This window comes from Choloepus didactylus, chromosome 6, assembly GCF_015220235.1.
Source record: "Choloepus didactylus isolate mChoDid1 chromosome 6, mChoDid1.pri, whole genome shotgun sequence".
NCBI lineage: Eukaryota > Metazoa > Chordata > Mammalia > Pilosa > Megalonychidae > Choloepus > Choloepus didactylus.
The window spans coordinates 100,047,665-100,061,726 of NC_051312.1; the positions used below are offsets into that span (position 1 = coordinate 100,047,665).

Consider the following 14,062-nt stretch of genomic DNA (forward strand, 5'->3'; position numbering starts at 1 on the left):
ATTGGTTTCCAAGGTTGCAAATTTTGAGGTTTCAAATATAGCTGCCTGAGGTTGTATATCAAATAGAGATCTTAGCTGGGGATGTGTAGCCACAGAAGTTGACGGTGATTTTTCTCACCTCCCCAACCACAGTATTAAACATTACTATCTCATGGACCTCAAAATTTTACAAAGGGGTTGGCTCTAGCCCAAGTCCGCTGGATTCAAGGTACTCCTCAAGGGAATTTCCAGCTACACAAGCAAGTCCACAAGGACCACTAAGCTTATAGCTAACTTTTTTCACTGCTTCAGTTGGCATTTCATTGGTTTTATTAAAATATTTTAACATGTGCTGAATGGATTCTTGAGACCTATCCCTTGAGGCTTTGTCTGTCAAAAGCCATGCTAATGCTATGCAGTAGATGCTATCATTATTATCTCAATTAGCATATCTAGAAATGAAGTATCTTTTAGAAAAACTGATATATTCATCTAGAAGTGTTGCAGATTGTTATGTAAACAGAGATGATGGATTTCAAACCCAAGTGTTCTACCAAACACCCCATTTTCCCACATCCCTCCTGTGACATAGGCAGTGGATGGAAAGCTTTGCTTCAAAGGCTTCTGGGTGTTTGTGTTGTGTGGAGGAGGGAGTCTGTCGGGGGAGGTAAAGATGGAAAGGTGGTTAAGGCTGAAGCCTTACCATAAGTATGAAGAGTTTTAATAGCAGTGGAAACACATAAAACTTTTGAGAAGGGAAACGGATGGCCAGTGTTTTAGACAAATGTCTCAACACCATAGGGAAAATAAATTTGGAGAGGAAAAATGGGTGGAGGGTGGGAGGAAAGGGTATAGAGGAAGCAGTTAGCAGTTAGGCCGTTCTTCTAGTGATAAAGCAGGAGATAATGATAACCTCCACTGAGGCCTGAGAGAGGTATAAAGAGAAGTAGGAGAAATCATTCAAAGGTAGACCCCACATGATTCAGGAACTGATTAGATTTCAAAGGGGCTGTCAAATCAAAAATGATTTCAACTTTCTACTCTAAATGCCTGGGAGAATAGTGATAGTAAGAAAGTTACCTGATTGGCTTCTGTTTAAAAGAATCATATACAGCTCAAAGCAAATTATTTGGCTGGGGTAGGTATAAAGTATATTAAGTAGAGACAGTGTTAGCTAGAGGAACATATTTGCATTAAGTATACATTTTTCCCTGTCTGAAGTACAATGACAGTGATCCTTTTGAAACAGACTCACCATATATTTTTTCCAAGCTGTGTCTCATTTTCAAAGCTAATCCAATGCTTATACTTGAAAGCTTCCTATCCTCTTCTGAAAACTAATGGTCTGAAAAAAACAACACTTTCTGTCTCTGCCTACCTTTATTTACTTACCTAAAAAATAAAAAAGCTCTCCTATTACACAGTCACTAAAAGAGATGCTTATGAAAAATTATCGACAACAGAAAAATGTCCTTATGATGCAGGATTAGATGAAAACACAGGTTACAAATAATATACCTTGACCCAAATATGTGTTCTATACACATGCACACACATGTAGGGGAAAAAATGGAAAGAATACAGCTTTTAATGATGAGTGTCAGGTTCATGAGTGAGTGTAAATTTTTTGTCCTTTTTTGTACTTTATATAATTTCTATATTGAGCATATATACTTTTATAACCATAAAAACAGTTGAGAAACACAATGCATACTGACCAATTTAAAACTGATTCCTTAGTTTACTTTTCCTGATGAGTTTGAGTGCAGCACTTAAAGTCCAGCACAAATGAAAAAGGCTCTTTTAGTTACTCGAATAAGATTCAGGGACCGTCTTCAGAAATCCTCTCCCTTCCAGGTTCATTTATGCTCATCTGCACACCCCATTGCCTCCTTTCCTCTTCCAGTCTGGGTGCATCCTTAAAAAAATGAATTCACTTAAACATAAATAATAACTAAAAGAATGTGAAAATTCATTTCCTACTATTTATCTAATTTGTCATTTTAAAGAAAGTCATTCTTTCAGCTTTTTTTTTCAATTAATTCCCGTTGATTATGAAAGTGTTCAAAGTCTTTTATGAGTTATAACCAAAAGAAAAGAGCTAGCTTAAATGTGAGAAACATTTAGGACCAGATAATACTCCCAAGGTCAAATGTCCCTGTTTCATTGTTCAACTTTCCCTAATTCCCAAGAGCTAGGTTTTCCAAGCCATAGTACAAACCTATCCATTCTGGGGAGTTTTATTACCTTATTTAACATTCTAGTTACAGGTGAAGATTTGATTATTTTGCACTGCAAATACTGCCTCTTTCAAATGTACTCTACTACAATTAGTTGTGGATTGTGTCTTAAGTGGAGGCACACCCCCACCCCTGCACCCCCCACACCTCACCTCCCTCACCCCACCCCACCAGCTCCAGAGGAGGGTGTAGGCTATCCCTCTAGGCTAAAGGAAGAAACTGTGACACATCCAAATCAGGGGAAATTAGGTATTTTCTAATGCCAGAGGAGATCCCAAAGAAGGCACTGAAAATAAAGGGATGGAAAGCAGCCCCTTTGGCGAAGGGAGTCAACGGCCAGAGCACCAAGCACTGGAGAAGGGTCAAGATTAAGAGAGGAATCCTTCCAGGTAGTAGCCTGTCCTGAGCACTGGTGCCTGTGACTGGCATTCATCCCAGAAGCACCTGTTAGTGTCTGTGAAGCCCTGGATCATAGACTCACCTCTGTGGCTTAGTCCTTCACAGTTAAATGGATTTACTACTAACAACTTACTCTTAGGGTTATGGTGAAGATTAATTGAGTAAAGGTCTTTGAACACTGCCCAACACATCATCAATACCACCAGGTATTTATCAAAACGTTAGCTATTGCTATTAGACTTCTTGTACGCTGAATCTCAAGGGCAAGGGAAGTAAACACTGAACCATGAATTCCCAAATGTGTATGCTAATCAGTAAATGGACCATGCTATACGGTCTTCTATCCTTACTCAGTCCAGGACTTTCACACATTTTCTACTTAATGTTGACTGGCTGTTGTAATTTCTTTTTATTTGCATATTCCTAATTGAGATTGCATATTCATTAAAACAGGGAACATGTTACAGCGTTTATCAACTTGTGAGTCATGACTCCTTCTGCACCCCTTCAAACTCATTAAGAAAGGTAAACTCAGGAATGAATTTTAAATGGGTCAGTATGAATTGTATTTTCTCAACCTTTCTTCTGATTATAAAAAACTCAGTAGATCTTGACCAACATTATAAAAAAGAAATATTTTTACAGTGAAAAATAGAATAGAAAATATCATAATACATAACTTTTGATAAGGGTTTGTATTGTTTGTGAAACTTGTGCTGGACTGCCATTTTAATTTATTTCTCACTATGGGTTGCAGTAAAAAAAAATTTGAAAAACTTTGGATCTATACGTTACTTAGGCAAATGTTAACACACAGCAGCTTCCCAAAAAAGTTGAATGATTGCATAAATTCCATAGGCCATTAGACAATGGTTCCCAAACTTGCCTGGCAATAAGAATCAACCAGGGTCATTTCCAGATTCCCAGGCTGTTTCCCTAAAGATTCCGATATTGGAGAAATACTGTCATAAAAGAAGCATTAATTTTCCACTAGAGAGGAAATTTGTTGAAAGTAGAATCTGCTTCCTTGTTATGTAGCTATTCTCATTTGGTGGTAATGTGCCCAATGCAAAGAGGCATTCTGAAAATATGTCTAGCTACTTGAATGACTAACATTCATTTATTCATTCACTTATTCAGCAAACATTTATTGATCATTTGCCACAAGCCAGATACTGTGCAAAGTGAGGGGGATACAAATACACATTTGAAACAGTTCCTGTCTTCAAGCTTACATTAGGTTCACTTAAGAATAAGGGTCAGGTCCCCCGAGGAAGAGGTATGAGGCCAAAAAGAAAATAAAGTCTTGAATATACATATATGATTTAAGTCATAGGTAATCTACTCTTCAAAATGTTCAGAGGGCCAAAAAGCAGTAAAACTACAATGGTAACTGCAGTATCAAAACATGTTGCTCTAATTAATATGGATCAGATACAGAAGCGCTGACAACCAATATCCTACAGCTGGAGAGAACTCAGTTGTAGGGCAAGAAAGACAAAGAAGGAAGGTAAGTATCCAGAATTCAAATTATATTCAGAATTGGACCACTTGTCACCAGGTCCACTGGCACCAGCCTGAACCAAGCCATTGACATCTCTCACCTGGATTACTGCAGGAACTTTCTAACTGGTCTCTCTGCTTGCCCTCTTAAAAGTCTTTTTTCAAAATACCAGCCTGAGTGATCCTGTTAAAACATCAGTATATGTAACACCTCCGCTCAAAACGTCATGGCTTCTCATCTCACTGAGAGAAGCCTAAGCAATAAAGCCCTACATGACCTGCTCTCTGGGCCTTTTTCTTAACAGCCACACTGGTTTCTTAGATATTCCTTAACATGCTACACATAATCCCACCTCAGGGCCTTTGCACTCTCTATTTCCTTTTCCTACATGGCTAATCCTCTCACATCCTTTAGATCTTTACTCAAAAGTCACCTTCTTAGTGAGAATTTCACTGACTACTTTACCTAAAACTGTAACCTCAATTCCTCCCAATCCCCACCTTTTCAAGACTCCTTCCTTTTGTTTTTCTTCTTAACATTTATCACTATCTAATATATTATGTATTTTACTTAACTGCCTTGTTTATTATCCCTCTCCCTCATTAGCATATAAATTCTATGAGGATGGGATTGTTGTCTGTTTTATTCCACCCTGTATCTACAGCACCTAGGTCAGTACCTGGTACATATAGGTGCGCATTAAATATTTGGTGAATGAATGAATGTAGAACACAGAAAGAAGCCAAAGACTCTGATGCTGGCCATCAATTATTAGAAAGAAGCCAAGAGAAGGAATGGTAAGGCCATACCATGTAGACATGTAATTTTAATGTTTACTTAACTCCTTACCTTATTAAAGAAAAAAATATTTCAGGGGTCTGGGACTCATTAATTAGTGATAGTTCATGTGTCTGTATTATCTATTTAGAAAGGTGGTAAAAAGGCTTTATAGTGAAACAGATCTGGGTTCAAAAGGTAGCTTCACTGGTACATAATACATAACAGTTGTGTGACATTAGGCAAGTTACATTTCCTCTCTAAACAACAGTTACCTCATCTATAAAATGATGATAATAATGTTTATAGAATAGATCACTGGGAATCATTTTGAGAGAATATGTGCAATTATTGGTGTGGTCCATGGCACATTCTAACAATCAAATGATAGCTATTATTGCTATTGTTCAGGATGCTGTTTTATTCTTTATTAACCCCTTGTGTCTTTGTTTTTTTTTTTTTTTTTTTAAGTTTTGAATTAAAGAGTCTCATTAGAAATTATAAATCCAACATATTGAGTAGGTTTGGGTATTATAAACCCAATATTCTGAGTAAGCACACACCTATTTGGAGGTCATATTATAGGGGTCCAATGAGGGGTGAATACATTATTAGCATCTCAAAATAGACAGTTTTTCAATTTGAACCCTGAGTAGGTTCATCGTTGATTTGGATGAGCCATAGTGAAGCTATGAGGCAATATGCAATTAATTTCCATGAATGATGGAGGAATTGGACTCACTAAATGAAAACAGGAATAGAGCAATGGAGTTCGTGTGTGCGTGTGGGGGGGGGTGGGTCCAATTCTTGGAAGACCTTGTACTATTTCTTAGGGGAAGGATAAAATGTACATACACAAACTGTCCACACATTCTAATTCGTGATTTCAAATCATGCCTACAACAAATAATGTTTATTAAAAGCATTGCTATGTGCAGCACAGCATAGATTCTATTCTTTTCTATTCTAAGCAAAGAGTAGGCACCAGCAACATAAGGAGACAGAGTTTCTGAAAGTGTCCCCTTTAATCATTTAATCAATCTGTTTCTGAATCCCTAAAATACAAACAAGCTGTAAGAAAAATGAGGAAAAAAATATATAGTTCTTGTCCTCAGGGTGCTTAAAATCTTATTTTGGGTGGCAGCAATCCTAAAATATAAGAAAAATTGTCTAACAATATTAGATAATAGTACAAGTGAAGTTATGAGGCAATATGTAATTAATTTCCATGAATGATGGAGAAATTGGACTTACTAAATGACAACAGGGATAGAGCAATGGAGTTAGTGTGTGTGTGTGGGGGGGGGGGGGGTCGACTTCTTGGAAGACCCTGTACTATTTCTTAGAGGAAGGATAAAATGTACAATCACTGTGGTACACAAAAGGGATTCCTACTGGAGGAAACAATTTTACAAATACTCAGAGGCAGAACAGGGTGGGGTATGTAGAGAAGAGCAACTTCGCTGAATAAACCCAGTGGAAATGAGCATGATGAATATCTGAATACAGTGTTTAGGCATTCACTAAATTGTTTTAGTTTGAATTATTGATTCCATTCAACTTAGCTCTACAAGTAGGTTCTGCAGATCCAAAAGAATACATGACTGAGTGTAAATGGTTTGTGATTGCCAGATCCAGTATTCAAACCCAAGCCTACATGACTTCAAAGTCTACATTTCTTTTTCTTTCTCCCAGAACAATTTAACCAGCATTAAGATAAGTTATATGGGAAGAAGCAGAGTAAGAAACAAAGAAAACCTGGGATTAAGTGTGCACATTAATTTAACAAATATTTATTGAGTACCTACTATGCATACGGCATTGTTCTTGGTGCTGATGATACACCCAGTGAGCAAAACAAAGTAAAATGACAACTTCCATGGAGCTTACATTCTAGGGTACACTCCTGTGGTAGTGATGGTGGTAATGGGGAGAGGGGATATTGCACATAAATATATTTATCTTTAATCAGATTTCTTTTAATTGGCTCAATTCTTATAATTTTCTAACATGATTCTTACTGAAAGCAACTCTGAAGCTTCTACTTTATCAATAATGAGTTAAACTTATTGAGTACTCACCATATTTTAAGACCTTTTCTTAAAGCATTTGCATGCCTCATCACACACAATTCTTATAGTAATAGCTAAGAATTATTCCTATTTTATAGACAAAAACTGAACTTCAAAGAAGTTAAGAAAGTTTCACAAGTTATGCAACTAATAATTGGGGAGTATGGACCCTAAATCTAGTTTTTATGGAGTCCCAAATTCTTCCTTTAAGCCATTCTGCTATACTCTTTTTTTTTTTTTTTTTTTTTCTGAAAAGCTCAATATCAAAAGGTTTCAAAAATAAAAGGGCAAAATTCTTGAATCCATGGGGTAGGCAGCAGGATTTAATGTAAAGAGCAGTAAATCAGGGAACAAGAGACCTGAGCCCTAGGTCTGTTTCTGGCACACTATGGAATAGAATAGCTGGCTATTTCCTCCCTATATGTCTTAGTTTCCTACTATTTACCATTCATATTTCAGGTATTGTGGTTTTGTAAGTATGTGTGTGGGCATGTTTGTAGTAGCAGGATGCAAGGAGTGAAATAATGAGATGTGGAACATAAATATTTAGAAAAGCAGAAAGTATTACCTGGATGTAAATTATCATGATCAATCTCATTATTATTAAAAGAAGAGCGTTTTCCATAGGCCAAATGACATGGACATCTGCTGCAACAACTTCCTAAATGTTTTCCAATCAAAGAGGTACTTTTCCTACAATATAGGCAATTTCAGATGGACGTGGAACTATACATCTATATAATTATCACATTGCTCCTTTATATATGAATAAATCCAGATTAAATTGTCCTAATTATATTCTTTAAAAACTTTAAAAACCCAAGCCAATATGATATGAAGCTTCACCACAAACAACTTAAAGCTAAAAAGAAAACACAGGCATAAATAATAGTTTTTACCTAGAACTTTGAATTTCTTTCCTATCTGTAGAAAGCTCTCCTTCTAGAAATAGGTGGCAAAATAACACCATTTCTAAAGGGAGTTATATTTTGATAATCATTCAGTCAGTTCTTACAGTACTGGCTTTACCTCTCTTTTATTTACATTTTAGCCTCATAATTCTCTGTTCAGCCTTGCAAGACCCCATGCTCTATCCATTCCAAACTATTTGCAGCTCTTCAAAACATGCTGCTTCTAAGCTGCAAGTCTTTGTCACTCCATCTACCCAGCATGACTTCCTCACTCCAGGCTCCTTGACAAAACTCCATTAGTTATCAAGATTCAACTCAGATAAGACTTAATAGTTAAACCTTTCTTGACCAGTCCAGGTGTATTGGGCCACTGATTTTGTTGTTGTTATTTTTGCTTCCTACAATGCCCTACATAGACTTCCATTGCAGACCCTATAATATATCAAAATACTTATTTGTTTATACTTCTGTGTCTTTGTGTCCTCTCCTAGATGGGAAGCATCCTGAAAGCAAGGACTGTTTTCTATTAATCTTAGTACCCCTGGATACTTCTAGCAGAATGCAGAAATCATAGTTGTCATTCAAAAAAATGTTTGATAGATGAATAAATAAATGGGCCATACACACTTTGATATCTATAATGTATATATTTTTATATACACACACTCATTTACACACTAGTGGTCAAAATTTAACACCTTGATTGCTGTATATATACATATGAAAATATAAGAAAACATCTTTCTGGTTGTACTATATTATAAAGGTCCAATTAACAAAATCATTCTAGAATAAAAGATTGTGACATAGGTGACTTACTCCATGCAGAAAAAATACACAAGTGATGTTTCTATCCTTTGAATTTTAACCACCTTGAAAGTTTTGAGTCGCTCACCAATCATATTAAATCATGGCAAACATGAGTAGTTAAGAACCATAAAAAAAAGACTTTACCAGAACATGTAAATAAGTAATTATGGCTGTAATGAAAATAAAATCAAACATTTAAATACATATAATATAAAATAAATATATATACATACAATAAAAATATCAGGTAAGACCTTGTTGTGCCAACCTGATGAACTATCAGACCACAAATGAACTACAAGTTCTTTTGCAAAACTTGCTGTCTCAGAAGTAAAAGACAATCATAAAATTATATTACGCAAAACATTTTAAGAGCTAACCACTGAAAGGGCATACCCATATTTAAACTTGAAATTAATCTACTCAAAGCAAGGTTATATATGTTACACAAAGCAGTGTGCATAGTTTGAGTTTCTATTGATTAATGTATCAGAAGTGCCTATATTTCAGTACAGATAAGTCAAGGTACTAAGAATTTATTCTCCACAAGTCATCTGAACTTAGCTAAGATATTGCTGGTAAGTCTTTTTTATTACTTTGCTTATAAATTTAAGTGAAAAAAAAATTAAACCATACCCATAATGTGAACTATTAGAGTAAAAAGGGATCTCTCGAAACCCATAGCAAAGGAACTTTAGACTCGGGTTTTCCTGAACTTCAGAATTTGAACAATGAAACATCAAAATAATTATTATCTCTTAATCTGAATTATTTGTAGACCATCTTCTGAAGAAAGTACTTTTTCTCTTCCAAATAGGAAGATGAGGAGGGAAAACATTTACAATTCAAAGTAATGCATGCCATATCCACAATTTGGAACAGGAAATGGTGAGGGAGAAATTCAAATTGCTATTTGGGTACACTGTCTATATTTTAAAATATCTCTTTTCATATTGTTTACTATCTCCATCATAAGCATGGAAAAAATTGGCTGCTGAAGTTTAATATAAAAATAATAAAAAGTAAATTCTGTGGAACTCTTCAAAATGATCCACAGACTGCTTCTAGGCTGTAGTTATAAAAAAAACTGGTCATCAAAACATAAATACTACTGTTTGCAATTCAATTAGAAAACAAAAGGGCTTAAAGAAGAGTGAGGAGCAGGGAGTTCTGTTAATAAAACTTATAAAACACAGAAAATAAAACTTTAGTACTCAGATGCAATAAAACACTCCCCCAGTAAAATTAAAGGGGGAAACACTTTATATGGACATTTTTTTAAGATCCCTATTTTAGGTAATAAGTCCTTTTTGTTTTCTTTCTCAAAGGCAAACAACTTCCTTTTGGACTTCCTTCAATAAGAAATGCAAGCTCAAAATGTTAACAGAGGATGGAATTCACTTAAATTATGCAACTGGAAGTCCAAAGCTTGCTTGTCTGGCTCAGTGCTGAATGAACACAGTGTCAGAAAACCTTTCCAATAATAACACTCTCGTTCCTGACAAGGGGTAAATCTCCCAAACTTAGGCTCAACTTTGGAAGCGCGTTAGCCACAGCAAGTGAATGTCAGTGGGGTGACAACACTGGGGCAGTAGCGCCCACGCAGCCAAAGCAAGCAGCCCACCCAGAGCTGAGGTTTTGTATGATCAATATCTCCAATTCCCAATGATAATCATTTGTTTATATGCATGAGATGGTCAAGTACCCTCCAGATCATATCTTAATGTCATTACAGCCACTAAATTTACCCCTTGGCTTTTAAACAATTAAGCAGCACAAACACAGGCAGCTCACAGCACTTTTTAAAAGACAGACTTTAAATCCTAATATAAAGCATGCTCTATAGCTTTTTACCTTCTCTGATTTCTTGGTTCTGGCCTACCTCAATAATATTCATCTTTTCCTCCCCCCATTCTACCCCCAAGTATGAGCGTGAGCCTGAATTACAAATAGTTAAACCTGAAGGTCACTTCACAGCAGTGTTCCGACATGCTCCCCCAGCAAGTCTGCACAGCAACAATAAAACAAAGCCCTTGCAACCACCTGTAATAATCTGCCTGCTCAGCCAGCAATCCGAAAAGTCCTGAAGCTACAGAAGGTAGACATTTTCTGCAGCTGGTTTAACATGTACATTGTGCCCAGTTGCCGGCTCGCCTCCTCTTACCTTCACGTTAGTCCGGAGTGCACAGTAACATGCAAAGAACATTGCAGTAAATAAGGAGCATATGGACCGATATTCAGCTTCTCAGCACAGCGCAAGCCCCACACACACGGTCCTGGGCATGTGCTGGTAAGGAGCATCCGTTCCCTCTGTCAGTTTGAAAATGCATTGATCTCTGTTTTCTCTGACTACAAAACGACATGTCTTGAAGGCACTGAGTGAGAGCTCAAAATCTCTTCATTGGCTATATATAGCATTGTGCCCAGTAATTTTAATTAGCAGAGAATTCAGCATCTGAAAGTTAAGACCTCAGTTGCTTTTCCTTCTAGCATTTTAAATCACTGGGTTGAAAAAAAAGAAAAAAAGAACGGGAGGTGGTGGTGGGGGGGATGAGCTCACCCAGGAAGGAGGGGGAGAAAGGTGAAGAATTGAAATTTAACCAATGAGTTACTTATATTTCTGAAGAGTCCTAGTGTTATCCTATTAGGTACTTCATGATGGGATTACATTGGGCAGATTGTAAATGAAGAGGAAACCCTTTTCCCTTTGGAGGTTTAATATGGGCTCTGTACTATATTCCAGGCTATTCTGATGCAGCACCCTGTTTGGCAAATACTACAAATCACTGCAAACGCATCCCATTCTGCTTCTCTGTGTGGAATAGGGCTGGGACCAAAGGATCGCGTCTCATGAAGTCCCCTAATATGTGAGCTGGGTTCCCCTGAGGAGATCTGCTGTGACACAGCTAAGAAGTACCACCTTCTGCTACTTCCCTGACCTATAATATATGCTAAATCTTCCAGGGATATTTAAAGTTACTAAGCTCTCTAATAAAACAGTGTCCAATTTTCAAAAACTATGTTTTATTGATAACTGACAATCAATATAGAGGATGGGATTGGAATGAAGACAGAGGATAACATAACCTCAGATTCAGTAGCTACTGCTGCTGAATGTAAAATATTCAGCTGGTTCTGGAAGGGAAAGAGCTAAAGAGAAAAATAAATGCTTCTGCCCCCACAAATCCATAAGGGAAAATAATTAATTCAAAACCATCAACTGATCCTACTGTCTGTTGTCATTCCTGTCAGGCACCGGATGCTGCAAATTAACTCAATTTTTACTGAGCGAAAAGGACAAAGTACAATTTAGGGTTCTAAACTCTTATTTCCAACCTTAGGAAGCCTTAATGTTCAGCCAGAATTCTAAAGCTATCTGACTAAATGCAAGTAGAAATGAATAGTTTCTCACTGCAGCAAAAATTGTGGGAGGAAAAAGAGTGGTTATTTCTTTGCCACAACGCTCCCCATCAACTTACAGCAACAGAGAAGATCAGCATAACTCACTAGAAAAAGCTGCAGTGACTTTTAGGATTTTTCTTTAATATATTTTGCATAAACCACCTCCCCTCTGGAACCTGCAGTAGTGCTGAGGCACTGTCAGAGTCACTGGGCATTTCTCCTGGGCAATGAGATGAGGCAGTTCCAGGAGGAAGTAAGGTATTTAAGGAAGAGAAATTAAGGAAGAAGAAAAGCAAGATTTTCTCTTTCTCTCTTAATGACAAGCGTTCAGAAAGTGTCGTCAGTTCTGACTAAATAGCTATTTTGGGCTGTCATTGTTTGTGCCTTTTTTTAGGAAGGAAAAAGGCAATCTTATCTTAGGCTGGAGATTCTTCAGCAATGTTAAGAAAAGGCAGCCACTTAATTTGGTTCCCAGTTCCGTCTGTCATATGAGTCTAGGTAATTACAAATCTTAAGCACTTGCAATACAACCAGAGACTTCCAGGACATTAAAAAATGGCCATGGATGCCCAACTCTCATCATTTCACAAGTTTTAATGGCAAAACCAAACATTTCAGCTAGTATCTCCTAAGGTCATAGCAGGTCATATTTCCTGCAGCTCTTCCCAATAAAGGAACTCAAACATAGCAACTCAGTGCCATGGAAAACAGAAGAATTTTTTAAATGCCTTTCTCCATTGGGGGTTCAGAGGATTTTTAAAAACCAATTTTTCATCAAGTGAATCAGTATTGTTGAATATATTTTTTTTCCATTAAGAGTTTCCACTAGGAAGGGAAAAAACAATGTTATATCTTTTTTGTTATTATTTTAAGAGAACCGAAGGTATCTGGATGGCTCCGGAGAGAAAGAACAAAAGGAAGAGCTGGAAAATGTTATAAACCTCAGAGCAGTTCACAGGCAAGGATTAAACAAAAATGAAGTTACAGGTGAAAGAATACGTACAGGTTTCTCTGACAAGACAACCAGGAAGGTCTTCTGATAGGGCATTTGGTTTTTAATTTTTTTTTTTTTTTGCTTCTTTTATTATATAGATTGACCTTTTTAAATACTTATTTTTACCAGAGATGTTGTAGGTTTGCAGAAGAATCATGCAGAAAATAGAGAGTTCCCATATACCAACCCCCCCCGTACTCAGTTTTCCTATTATGAACAATTTGCATTAGTGTGGTACTTTTTTATTTACAATTGATTAATCAGTTTTATTATAATTATACTATTAAATATAGTCCATAGTTTACATTGATGTTACTGTTTGTATTGTATAGTTTTATGGGTTTTTAAAAAACTTTATTTTCGTAACATATATATAACCTAAAATTTTCCATTTTGACCACTTTCAAATACATGACTCAGTGGTGTTAATTACATCACCACTATCCAATATCACAATTTTTCCATCAACCCAAACAGAAACTCTATCTGTTAAGCATTAACTTTCCAGTCCCTGCCCCCACCCTGGCCCCTGGTAACCTGTATTCTAGTTTCTGACTCAATGAATCTGCATATTCTAATTATTTCATATAAGTGAGATCATACAATATTTGTCCTTTCATGTCGGACTTATTTCATTCAACATGCTGTCTTTGAGGTTCATGCATGCTGTAGCATGTATCAGAACTTTGTTCCTTTTTATGGCTGAATAATACTCCACTATACATATATACCACATTTTGTTTAGGATATAGTTGTAATGTGTGCACTTTTTTAAGAAAGGCTCTTAGACTTGAAGACCTGCTTAAAACTCCCATGTTCTTTTATCCATTCCGTAGAACCCCAGTGCAGATATGGGCTATACTTACAGATTAATTTCCTAATTTTCCTATGAAGACGAAGATAGCTGACTTACTACTCTCATTTTATGTGTGCAGGAAATGAGGTACTAACTACAATGATAATATCCCACTAAA

General features: G+C 36.5%; 1 protein-coding gene across 3 annotated transcripts in view; it reads right to left on the reverse strand.

The window, feature by feature from the left end:
• DLG2 (discs large MAGUK scaffold protein 2) overlaps positions 1-14,062 on the reverse strand; it is a 2,332,374-nt gene that overhangs the window by 1,483,822 nt on the left and 834,490 nt on the right. The window contains exon 1 of one of the 3 annotated variants that reach the window (XM_037840904.1): positions 10,857-11,148. The exons of the other annotated variants lie outside the window; for them this stretch is intronic. Within the exon in view, the coding sequence (XP_037696832.1) occupies positions 10,857-10,898 (42 nt within the window). The 5' untranslated portion in view covers positions 10,899-11,148. Of the gene's footprint in view, positions 1-10,856; positions 11,149-14,062 lie in introns of those variants that run through there. 3 annotated transcript variants of the gene reach the window in all.